Source organism: Mchenga conophoros, linkage group LG23 (genome assembly GCF_057382185.1).
Source record: "Mchenga conophoros isolate Kocher_MC1m ecotype Shallow Benthic linkage group LG23, M_conophoros_male_GT1.1, whole genome shotgun sequence".
NCBI lineage: Eukaryota > Metazoa > Chordata > Actinopteri > Cichliformes > Cichlidae > Mchenga > Mchenga conophoros.
The window spans coordinates 52,782,707-52,796,069 of record NC_140547.1 but is presented as its reverse complement, the minus strand read 5'-3'; the positions used below and the strand labels follow the sequence as shown (position 1 = coordinate 52,796,069).

The 13,363-nt window shown below is 44.0% G+C and overlaps 1 protein-coding gene across 1 annotated transcript in view; it reads left to right on the top strand.

Annotated features, from left to right (window-relative positions):
- The first annotated feature begins 7,035 nt into the window (after nucleotides 1-7,035).
- LOC146548348 (diacylglycerol kinase zeta-like) overlaps nucleotides 7,036-13,363 on the top strand; it is a 95,803-nt gene continuing 89,475 nt past the window's right edge. Inside the window, exons 1-2 of the mRNA XM_085265702.1 lie at nucleotides 7,036-7,407; nucleotides 7,524-7,627. Coding sequence (XP_085121828.1) covers nucleotides 7,300-7,407; nucleotides 7,524-7,627 — 212 coding nt within the window. The 5' untranslated portion in view covers nucleotides 7,036-7,299. The remainder of the gene's footprint in view (nucleotides 7,408-7,523; nucleotides 7,628-13,363) is intronic.

Sequence of the window (13,363 nt, the reverse complement as noted above, 5' to 3'; positions counted from 1 at the left end):
ATTAGATTAATAGATATTTAAGTTACATACTCTCTTCCCAGACATAAAAACATTTACAGCAAATAAAATGATTTGATGACAGGTCTTTAAAAACGAAATTAAACCTTTAAACACACACAGTGCACATTAACTTCTTGTCTTTAACATTTTCCATGTTTCAACCTGAGAACATTTTTTCTCACTCTCACTGTGTCAGAAGTATTTCATCTAATCTGTATAGTAAGTACCACATTACAACAGTTATATTGTAAGGGTAAGGTTCTTCAACAACACCGTGTGCTCTGCTGCCCCCTACTGGACTTTCAGAATATTTTCTTACTTATATACTGTCAGAAAGTATTACTTTAATATACGAATAGGTATCTATTATTATTATTATTATTATTAGCTACACATTTTAATACTTTTTTTCCCTTTCACAGAATTTTCCTGTTATTTAAATAGATATCAACACAATTACCAAAGCAGAATTAACACGTCTAACATAAAATGACAAGAAACACCAATAACTGTGAATGAGGATTTTTTTGGACGAAAACTGTTTAGTTTCTGGTTTGTTTGTTTGTTTGTTTGTTTTTCAAATTAAAGACTAAAAAAATATTGTTGCAAACCATTTCCTGGTGACTGCCATCATCCTCCAACAGCCACTCACTATTAGTCAGGGAATACTGGTTCGTTCCTTGTGTTAGGAGCCTTTTTAGGCTTGAATCAGAATCTGAATAATTTGTTGTTCCCAGAGGAAATTATGTGGTCACAGTTGCTCCTAAACAGTAAGTCATGGTCAAATTTATTTATATAGCACATTTCAAACAGCCGAGGCTGCACAAAGTGCTTAACAATATGAAAGTGGCATTAAAAAGCAACAATGTAAAACAATAATAACAATAAAAACAATAATAGGACAATAAAAGAATTAAAACAATAACTAAACTAATTCAAATAAGACCAGAATGCCTGGGTCATAGTGTGTTAAAAGCCAGGGCATAGAAATGTGTCTTTAGTAATGATTTAAATTGCTCAAGTATTTGTGCAGATCTAATATTTAAGGGGAGACTATTCCAAAGTCTGGGACCTGCCACAGAGAAGGATCTATCACCACGGGATTTGAGGTTAGTCCGTGGGATGGACAGCATTAGTTTTGAGCTAGACCTCGTGGTTTTTCCTGGAGCATAGGCAGAGAGGAGCTCAGACAGGTAAGGAGGAGCTCAGGCATTAAGTGACTTAAAAACAAAAAGTAAAAGTTAAAATTGGATCCTGTAGGAGACAGGAAGCCAGTGTAAAGAAGCTAAAACTGGGGTTATATGCTCTCTCCGTTTGGTACCAGTTAGCAGGCGAGCAGCTGCATTTTGAACCAGCTGAAGACGATGGATGGTGGCCTGATCTAGACCATAATACAACGAATTGCAGTAGTCCAACCTGCAAGTAAGGAAAAGGTGAATAACACGCTCAAAGATGTTAGCCGGGAGGGATGGCTTTACCTTGGCTAGCTGCGTTAACTGAAAGAAGCAGGACTGAACTACTGCACTCACCTGCTTATTCAATTTAAAAGAACCATCAATGTAAACTCCAAGGTTTTTTACATGTGTTTACAATACGAGGAAAAGGCGCCCAGAGTGCTGTCGATATGATTAACGTTGTCAAAAATGACAACCTCAGTTTTATTTTCATTTAGCTTTAAAAAATTAAATGACCACCACTGTTTGACATCATCAAAGCAGCGTAATAAGAGCTGCGGATGGTCTGACCCTGCTTTTAAAGGTAGATAAATCTGGAAATCATCAGCAAAACAGTGAAATGAAATGCTGTACCGCGAGAAGATGGAGCCCAATGGCAACAAATAGAGTGCGAACAGGGCAGGACCCAAAATAGAGCCTTGAGGTACACCATATTTAAGAGGGGCTATTTTGGAGTTGTGGGGGCCCATATTGACAAAAAAACCTTTCTGACAAATAGGACCGAAACCACTGTAGGGCAGATCCTTTTAGGCCAGCATGAAATTCTAGCCGTGATAACAGGATGTCACGGTTGACCGTGTCAAAAGCTGCTGACAAGTCCAACAATAAAAGGGCAGCAGGGCAGAGTTAAAAGAATATCGTTAAAAATCCTTAAAAGTGCCGTCTCAGTGCTATGTAGTGATTTAAAACCAGATTGAAGTTTTTCAGAGATCATATTAAAATCAAGGTGTGCCTGCAACTGTAGGTAGACCACTTTCTCCAAGACTTCAGATAGAAAAGGAAGCTTTGAGATAGGCCTGTAGCTGGACAGAACAGGTGGGTCCAGGTTTTGTTTTTTTAAGAAGAGGCTGAACTACAGCTTGTTTAAAGCATGATGGGACGCAGCCTGTAGCAAGGGACGTATTAATTAATCTCAGGATGAAAGGCCCAACAGTATTAAAAGTGCTTTTAAGCAAGCTCGGGGGGAGACAGTCAGAGGGGCAGTGTGATGATCTTGGGTTACTAAGTTTCTCTTCTTAACGGTATAAATGAAGGGTGCTGGATTTGCGCCCTGGGACGTACGGCTTATCTACCGAGCAGCATTAGAGTGAACAACACAGGAAGATGATCGGAGATGCGCAACTCTGATATTTCCGTGATGCACACATCCAGCCCGTGGGAGAGCACCAAGTCCAGTGTGTGACCTTTTTCATGCGTGGGACCAGTAACCCACTGGGTCAAGTTAAAAGAGTCAACAATATTTAAAAAGTCCTTGACCAGAAGTTTAGAGTCACAGCAGAGATGGATGTTAAAATCAGTTTTTCTCAAATGCTAAAACACATTTCACAACATGTTCCCCAGTGTCTAAACACAACCACACCGTCCCACTGCTAAAATCAAACTTTCACACCAAAAGAGCAGCTTTCAAAAATGTGAACACATCATTACACACTACAGCAAAACAACTGAAAACACAATGCTCAGTTTGTGAGACGGTTCTTTGTTTCATAACTGCCAGTGCATATTTTAGAAACCACACAGTAACGGATCGCCATAGATCTCTGCAGAGGCGTTTAGATTTGTGAGTTTCATATGAAGAGTATAAATCTATAGAAAATCCTGCATGTACGTACACTACTGTAACACAACTCAATGCAAAAAAGGAATCTATTGCACACAGCAGTACTCCTGAAAACATGAACATGAACAGGGTGTGAAGTTTTTTTATTTACGTCATTCACACCACTGTGCGGCATCATGTCGCTGAGCTGCATCGGGCCACATCACCTCATCCACATCGCAGGATATATTGTCTCTTGCCAGGTACCGCGGGAAAACGCCCTGGAATGGCGAATCCATCCTTGGAAGGCCTCCGCTGGGATGTCAGCACAGGCCAGCTCCATTGCCCTCTCTTGTGTCTGTCATAAACCTTCCATCTCCACGATGAGAAGAACTCCTCTATAGGGTTCAGGAAAGGGGAGTAGGGTGTCAGACAGACGTTTAAAAAGTGGTTACTGTTGGTGGTGAACCACTCTCTGATTTGGTTTGTTCTGTGGAAGCGGACATTGTCCCAGATGATCACATAAATGTGATGTGCGGGCCCAGGATGGTGTTGTTGGCGGTCCAGGAGGATGTCTTAGCTCCTCTAGGAAGGTGAGGAGACGGTGGGTGTTGTAAGACCCAAGGACAGCATGCTGGTGGACAAGCCCCTCTGAACCCATGGCCACACAAAGGGTAATATTACCCCCCTCCCCGTTTGCCAGGGACCTCAGTGATGGCTCTTTGGCCAATGACGTTACGGCCTCTTTGCCTTAGTTTCTGCAGGTTGAAGCCAGCCTCATCCAGGAAGAGGAACTCATGAGGTCTGGCCATCGCGTCCAACTGTAATATCCTCTGTGACAATGTGAAAGTGCACAGGTGTTCAGAAGAACAGTCAATCAGGTAGCGCAGGATTGTCCAGAAGTAATGTAGGCCACTGAGCAACACAGTATGTCCACTGACTGTACTGTGGACATGTATACTTACTTGCACACACTCATAACGTAGGTCTTTGTGTCGCGCAGAGTGGCGCTCAAAGGGAACCCTATAGACCTGTTTCATCCGCGTCTTTTGGCGCCGGAGAACTCGGTCTATTGTGGCCAAGCTGACATCGTCAGTGTTCTCAAAGTTGACATTATCAGCAATGACTTTGTCTCTGATCTGCTGGAGTCTGATGAGGTTGTTCCCACGAACCATATCCACAATGAGGGTTTCTTGTGCCGCTGTGAATATGGCAACCCTCCCACCTCTATGTGGCTTTCTTTCAACTCTAAAGAAAGAAACATGTGTTGTCACATGTGTTACAATACAGTCTGATTTGAAACCAATAGCCTACTTTCACAGGTTTGTAAAACTGTATTGTGACAAAGAAAGCGATCGAGTACCTGTTGTGTTGTCTGAATGCTCTGATAGTGGCCACGGTGACCCTACTCAGGTTTGGACGGACTCAGTCCTGCTTCAGCCTTTGTCATGACACGGTCAATGACTGCTGCTCGCATCTCGTCCGTAATGATGGTGCGAGGTTGTCTTGCTCTCCCTCCTGGACCTTCTCCTCTCCCATGTTGGCCTCCTCCTCTTCCTCCTCCTCATCGGTCTGCTCCTCTTCCTCGTTGGCCTGCTCCTCTTCTTCCAGGGCCAGCTCTTCTCCCTCCTCTGCATCGACTTCCTCCTCCCCTGACTCTGCCTTCATCCATGGTGTTCAGGCATCTTCAGCATACTGTGCACTCTGAACTTGCTTTTATACATGTGGTCACAGCATTAGCAACAGGTGTCTTCAATTTTGAGTCGTTGTGTGTAATGAATGACGCCAGGTGTGTTCATTGTGTTCAAATCTTGCTGACTGTGGCAAGCATGTTGCATCACATGAGCTTTCATTTGAGAATATGAGCAGAGTTCTTTTGCAACTTGTGTTTTAGGAAAGATGTGTTTAGATTTATGACAACGGAAGATTGTGTTCTGTGACTCGTGTCTTCATGTGACATGTGTTTATGATATTGGTAAATGATGGCTAGATTTAGATGTGTTTAGACAACTGGTCATTTGGTTTAGAGGATTGTCTTTTGTGTTTTAGCATTTGAGAAAAACTGTAAGAACAATTCCAGCCATAAAACCGGAACACTCTTTGATAAAATCCTTATTAAACTCTGGAGGACGGTATATGAGGACACACAGCAAAGGCACAGCAGAGTTCAGGTGTAACTCAAACAGCTGGAGTTCAAAACTAGAAAATGAGTCGTGCTGTAATGTTTGATGGCAATGAAATCGAGCGTTGAACGCGGTGGCTAAGCCTCCCCCCCGCCAGAGGACCGAGGGAGGCTGAAGAACCAGTTCAGACTCACCAGGTTGAAGCCATGTTTCTGTCAGAAACAGAAAGTCCAGCTGTTGTGACTTTAGGAAGTCGTTTAATACAAACGTCTTGTTTGCTAATGATCTTACATTTAGCAGAGCCATTTGGAGTGTGTAGATCCTAACATCAGATGGTCCAGCTCGGTTAAGTGTGTGAAGATTTCCGTGGTCCACGCCGCATCCACGGGTCCGAGGCCGCTTAGGGAAATAGAATGCTGAGAGCGCGGATCAAGTGTCGTGGGAGCTCCAGGGACAACAGGCAGGATCCATCTAAAGATGCACTCTGCTGGTCCAGTAGCTCCACGAGAAGCACGGAGAAGAGCTCGGACTTTGATGAGTGTACCAGCCCGCTTTCCTCTGCGCTTCTTCCAGGAAGTGGTGTAGGAGTGTTGGCACAGATAAATCTGAATACAGGGTTATACATAAAAAAGTGGTGGAGGAGGCCCATAATCATCTCCTGTCTCTGTTTGTTTAAGAGCCAGGTCATACGATGCTTTGATTTCTAAGAGTAACTGGTGATTGTACACTCGCAGAGCGAGGGCATTTTGGGATAAAATAGAAAAGGATAAGACCAGCCAAGCCAAAGCAAAGCTAGCAGACGGACGTGTCGCCATCTTCCTGTCACTAAACTAAATGAAATAACACAATGTATCTCAAAGTTACAAAATATAACAATATAGTTCTAATAAGTATAAATAACTATGTAACTATATATATATAAACATTCCTGTATTTTAGACAAAATGATGTCTAACCTGGGGACATTTAACCCTAACTTTACATCTGTGCTATTTCACATGCTTGCTCAAGTCTTCCAACAGATAGGACCGAGAATGTTAAGCTACCTTTAGTTTCTGCGGTTGATACCAAACTGTCTCATATTATTGCTCAGTCTCACTTTTAAAATGAGCATGTTTCACGGTAATAAGCATCACAGTTGATGCGTGAGAAAAATGCTTCAGTGTGAGAAACACTGTAACACCAAGAATAGTCATTTGTAGAGCTAACACATAGTTAAGACACAGACTCAAGAGCAACACAATTTTATCTTATTATTTCAAAAATGATCAAAAATCAGTGACAGTGTTGACTCAATGAAATGTATTTAAAATACTTTCTATTGTTTTCTGCAACAAGTCAAATTCCACGAGGTTGGATGACGATTAGAACCTACTTGGCGCCATATGTGTGACGTAATATTGGCGCATACATGTCTCCCAGGTCAGACTCCTGTCAAGGACGTGAAGTTTGGGACACACTGGTCGTTACACGCGTGTAATTCATGTAGGTCAAATTATGCACTTGCAGTACTGCCTGTATAGGTGGCGCTCTAGAGCCATTTAAACTTCCACGTCCCGAACCAATAAAATACCGACATTTTCCAGACCAGACCTGACGTGTGCGCAGAAACCCCTGAGTTTGTGAACATGTGTGTGCTCTCTGAAAGGCCAGTCGTTTACTAACATTAGAAGCTGCGCAGAAACAGGCAGCGCTCCGATCAAACACTCGCAGCCTCCCTCTAAGCTCCAAGCAAACTCTTCACACACACTCGCTGTTCTAAATGCCAGAACTGCGTAAAACCAAGGACCACCGTCAATGATATAATAAAACACGAGACGTGTTTTATTTCTTACCCTCAACACAAGTCATTCAATAGAGAGCGAGAGAGAGAGTGGGAGGGGTGGGGGGAGGACGCGAGCGCTCACAGCTGATTTCCGGCAACACGTTGCGTGAGTGGACGGTGCGGGAGGGGACAGGAGGACAGCTCTCACCTGCCGCACGCAACTTTTATCGTGTGCGTCTCAAGGACAGTTACGGTCCGCGCCGGGTTAGCGTGTCACGCAGCGTGGAGGATGGGACTGTAGTTTCGTGGAAACGCGCACCAAAATAAACACAGCAGCAGCACCGGGATCAGCGACACCGTGCCGAGGACAGGAGCATTAATCCGGGTAAAAGCACGCAGGCCGCGCTGATCGCAGCGATGATGAGAGACTCGGAGCGGCCCGAGCTGGAAGACGTGGCCGAGGAGGAGGACGTGCTCGCTGGGCTGGAACACTCCAGGAGCGCACAGGAGTCCGGTGTCTCTCAGGTGTGTGCTGCTCTCCTTCCATGCTTACCGCGTACAGGAGCCGCTGCTGCAGGCTGCCGGCGCCCGTGTGAGGCAGCAAGCTTTCATCGGAAACAACAGATGTGTTTTGATTTCAGGTACCCAAACAGAAAGAGCTGAAGGGGGCTGAGCAGCAGCTGGCGGTATCCCAGATGGAGGCAGAGTTCGTGCAGCTGACCTTCAGGAAGCAGGTGTCTTACAGGTAGGAAGTCTCCAAACAGACCAGAGGAGTGAACGTGGCAACGAAACACTGATAGTCCCCACGTTGTCTGCGTGCTGGGACTTGCTGTGGAAAGGCACAGTTACACTTTAACAGGAGGTGAATTGTTACCCACAGTGAAGTGGTCACCTGACACTGTTCCAGCTTAAGATGAGGTTATATATGCTGTAAGGTGCGAGGTAATCAGTGGTAGTGCACACTGAGTAAGAGGCTGAGGTGAGCTTAGTGATTCTCTTCCTTGCACTTTCACCACAAATCCTGATGATTATGACCATGAATGTGACCTGGTGTGTTCTCAGTATAGACGTGATGGCAGCCATCATCAGGTACATGGACTGGTTCTCATTCATAGACGCACTCTTTTCTGTGCTTTCCAACATTCACACTCTGAATGGCTGAACGAGACGAAACCACCAACCTTCCAATTAACAGATGACCTGTTGTGCCTCGGAGCTACAACCACCTCCAACAGATTTCCCAACTGAAACTATTAAGACAATAAAAGCATGTGCACGACTTTGCTGCATACGAAACTGGCGCATGCACCGACTGGTGTGACAGAAGAGGACACCATGGAGGCTGAAAGAAGACGATGTACAGACATAACAGGCGTGTTTACAAACTGGCTTGAAAAATTGGAGGAATCAGAAAGAGAAGCAGTGAAACTGACGAGTTGATTGGTCTGGAGAGCGCTGCTGCAGGTGACTGCTGTGCATGTATGTGTGCCTCATTCAGTCACTCAGCCTGTTCACAGCCAGAGAAAGGTGACCGTAAGGGCTCCATTAGTTTAACTCGCTGTGTTTAGGATCAATGTTCGAATCCATTTCCTGGGTTACCAGGGTGACGCCCTCTAACACAGCTAATGTGATTGGTCTCCTGAAAAGGAGCAACAGGAGCAAAGTAATAAGTGAAGCTTGTAATCTAAAATCCATTTTACCATCTGATCCTTCTGTGTTTACAGAAACGGCACCACACTGGGCTGGCACTGTAAACTGGATTGTCCTTTTTGTTTTCTCATCAATGAAAGAAAGAAATGAGTCTGTTGCCTTAGAAACTGCAGTTACGATCTGTTTGTCTTTAATCTGATTATTGGTCCTCGTCTCCAGCTCTCCTGTCACTACTGCAGCTAAAAACGTGCACTTCTATTAAACGCTGCGCTGGTGTCCAGTGTTTCACTGGTGTCAGGTTGTGTTTTAGTTTTTCCACCTCCCGATCAGGCCTCGCCGACACATGCCGCTTGTACTCAGGGAGGATAAACAGCAAGCGCTCCACGTGCCCGAGATGCACTGAGCAGGTCTGGGTGAGGAGAACAAAGTCAGATCTTCAGATACAGGAAGTGAAAGTACTTTTACATCAGTGTCATGATAAAGCACAGTGAAGTCACGTGTGCTGCCTCCTTCATGCTCTCTGCATCACTACAGCCTGATAATAAATAGCGGGGCATGCTGTGAGCTACACGCGTGAAAAGGTGACTGCAGACATGTCTGACCTAATTTTCCTGATATGATTCTCGGCCTGTTGCCGGTGAACCAAAGCTAATACGGAGCGACGATCTGAGGCGGTGGGCAGGCGTCTGTTTTCCTCACGAGCTCTGCTGTCAGATATGAATGCTCTCCAACTTCCTTCAGCTACTGACGGACTTGCTGTTGATGTATTTTGAGCAGGACTGCAAATAGCAATGATTAAAGTACTTGCAGGGACTTTATTGGACAGTTTTTAGCCTGTTTCTCCTGATTCTTTTTTCTCCCCTCTCTTCTTACTTACACTGATTGTCTGTTTAGTACGAAGGTTTTTGTTTGTCTTGTGGGACTCGAGATGTACCCGATGAGTGATGTGCTTCTTACTCTTTTCAAAAGAAAGAAGTGGGGCATGCATATGGAGTGGCTTTGAGCGCAGCTGCAGCTGCGTGTGCTGACTGAAGCTGTGGCTGTGGATGTAGCTTCTGTTCTGGCTTCACCTGCATGTGTGGTTGGATGTATGATGCTGTGCTGCACTTTACTCCTGCTATTAATAGACGGTAGAGCATTGTTAGCTCACATGGGATGTGAAACCTTTACCAGATGTGTTAGCCGTACTGCACAAACATCATCTGCAGGCAGTATTACGCCTGAAACATTTCCTCCAGCTGTGCTGGTCTCTCATGTTAGAGGCGATTGATAAACTGAACTAAATCATGACAAACACCCACCTGTCTTCCTTCAGATTTCCTTGTGTTCCCTGTTGAATCTGCCTGAGGTCCTCAGCACTTTCTCTGAAGTGTTCAGGTGGAACACTTCAGAGAAAAGCTTTGATGTTCTCCATCCCTGCACTGACGTTCTCAGTGGAACTGTTCATCAACTAGTTTCTTATGTCACTGCCACCATGAGGCATAATCTCAGCATAATTTAGTATGGTCTGTAATCCACATGGGATTGTGTGTGTGGGGGTGGGGCGGGCTGCCTGGCTTTCAGCTCTCCTGACTCAGACGAGTTATGTAAGGATCATCTGTAGCTGTTGCCTACAAAAGTGTGTGTTGCTGCGTGTATATTTCATGCTGTGAGATAATCTACATAAGATTCGAGGTCAGCCGGAATTCCATGAGCATCAACACAAGTGTGTGACATGAATGAAGTCCACATGAAGCAAGAACGATCGGATACAGTTTGCAGCTGCAGCTCCTGAAAGGCTTCAGCGATTCGAGCTCGAGGCAGCGCGTTTCATTTTTGGTGCTATTGATTAAAATGTGTTTGTCCAAAGTTGTTATGTTGTTGTTTTTAGTGTCTGTGTGGCAGCAGAGACACTGTTCATGCTCGGTGCCTCACAGCTATTACAGTAGTGCTGCTGCATCATACGAAGCCTCAGCCGAGCACGTAGCCTGTAGCTTCATGTTGAATAGCCTGATGCAATTATGTTACATGTAGACATTTTAATTATTTGCATTTCTTATAATCAAATGGTTTTGCAGGGTGTAAAAATTGCAGAGAAGAACAAAACCTTGGCGCTGTGTTTTGCATGATGACAAAAACTGTTACAACAGTCAGGAACATGTCAGATGTGTGTGTCTGTGTTTGCATAAAACAGGCTTGCTGTCGTGTTTGTATTTCTAACCACACGCTGACAATGGCAGTCAGTGACAACAGGCCCGTGCACTCCACCCAGCTGCAAACATACAGAAGCAGCTGGAAGGAAAGGCCTGCACATATGGAGCAGAGGCTGATAACAATCAGACATTAGACGCTGCTTCCCTTGTGATGATGATAGTAATAGTAACTGGAATAAACTGCGTCTGTTCTGTAATTAGATGAACTTATTCTGTTTAAAGGCTCGATGGTGAAACAGACAAAGACGGGCAGATTGGTGCCACCTCCACAGCTCTGCTGACGGCGTCCAGCTTGACAGCTCACTCGTGCTGTGCGTCTGACTAGCTAGTCACACGTGTTTTATGTCCTTATCTTGTGAAACCTTCAGGAGGAAATATTGCTTTTCTGTACACAAGAAAGTAAATATAATTATGGATTTTAATTAGGACACTCATGCTCCTGCCACCCCCCCTTTTTTGTCGGTGCTGTAGCTCTTTTGTAGCACCATTATGCGAAATGCTTTCTTCTTACACAAGCTAATAACCTGGGGCTGTGTTCATAAAGGACAAACAGCCGTGCGTGGACAAACGACAAAAGAAGACCAGCATCCTGATTCCTTCCAGTGAAATTCAGCCCAGTGTTTACTGAAGGGGGAACAGAAGGGCTCATGCTAAAGCTGGAGCAGCATTTCCACAGAACAGGGAACGTGAATGCAAATTCACGTTCCCTGTAAGTTATTTTTGAATGTGTGTATCAGTGGCCTAATATAGCACAGTTGTTATCTTTGATATGCTGTAGAGCTCTGTTTACAATCTGAACAGAAGCTGGTGGGTGTGCGAGCCTGGAGGAGAAGGGACGATCCAACAGAAGATTTCAGAGACAGAGAAGACAAACTGAGCTGTGGCTCACTCTGTTAGCTACAAACATGGAGCGGAGGCTATTCCAGGCAGGTGGAGAAGAATACTGAGCTGATGAAGGAAATCTGGTTGGTTCGTCCAAGTCAGAACAACAAAAAAAAGTTGTTAAAAACAGACGGAGAAAAGAGTTAAAGTTCAGGAAATGGGACTGACTGAATGAGCAGAGTGTACTCTGGGACAATGTTCCCTCTAATGTTTCATGTGTCTGAGCGAACACACAAACTCCCTGAGTTTGGACCACTGTGAGCAGCAGCAGGCGTGTGCACTGTGGTCACGCCAGCATCCAATCCATCCAAGTCACATGTTTATTAAAATAATCAAATTACAGCATTTATGTTAGACGACTTTTAATTAACTGCTTTAGCTCACTTACAATGAATATTTAAAATATCTTGTTCCTGACCTGCAGCATGTTAACACTATTGGAAGTAAAAATAACTTCAACTCCAATTTTGAAAACACAACTTTCTTTATTTTTTAATAAAGCTCTGACTGTATGATGAGTCTGTGGTCTGGGAGAGAGTCTGTAACTCTGTCTGCAAATACAGTAAATAATGACCAATGTTGGGTAATTAATTATATAGTTACTTCTTCAAAAAAGTTACTGAGTTTTGCAAACAACAAAGTTTTTTGCAGCTGTTTACCTAAAAATGCAGCCAAGGTGTTTTTAAATAAAGATTTCAAACTATTTACAGAACAATCAGCTGTTCTGCATCTAATCTGATGCCACACAAATTATTTGTGTCGCTCCAAAAATAATTTGTGTCCACTATGAGATGAAGGAGAACAACAGCCTGATACCTGCAGGCCTGACAGCAGCAGATGTGTCACTGCTGTAACACCTGTAACACTCAGCAGGCGCCTCATTGTTCTGACACACAACAAAACTACTGACTACACTACACACTCACTACACACTAACTACACACTGACTACACACTAACTACACACTAACTACACACTAACTACACACTAACTACACACTAACTACGCACTAACTACACACTGACTACACACTAACTACACACTGACTACACACTGACTACACACTAACTACGCACTAACTACGCACTAACTACACACTAACTACACACTGACTACACACTAACTACACACTAACTACACACTGACTACACACTAACTACACACTAACTACGCACTGACTACACACTAACTACACACTAACTACGCACTAACTACACACTAACTACACACTGACTACACACTAACTACACACTAACTACGCACTAACTACACACTAACTACACACTGACTACACACTAACTACACACTAACTACACACTGACTACACACTAACTACACACTAACTACACACTGACTACACACTAACTACACACTAACTACGCACTAACTACACACTAACTACGCACTAACTACGCACTAACTACGCACTAACTACATACTGACTACACACTAACTACACACTAACTACGCACTAACTACACACTAACTACACACTGACTACGCACTAACTACACACTGACTACGCACTAACTACACACTAACTACACACTAACTACGCACTAACTACACACTAACTACACACTAACTACGCACTAACTACACACTAACTACACACTGACTACACACTAACTACACACTAACTACGCACTAACTACACACTAACTACACACTAACTACGCACTAACTACACACTAACTACACACTAACTACACACTGACTACACACTAACTACGCACTAACTACACACTAACTACACA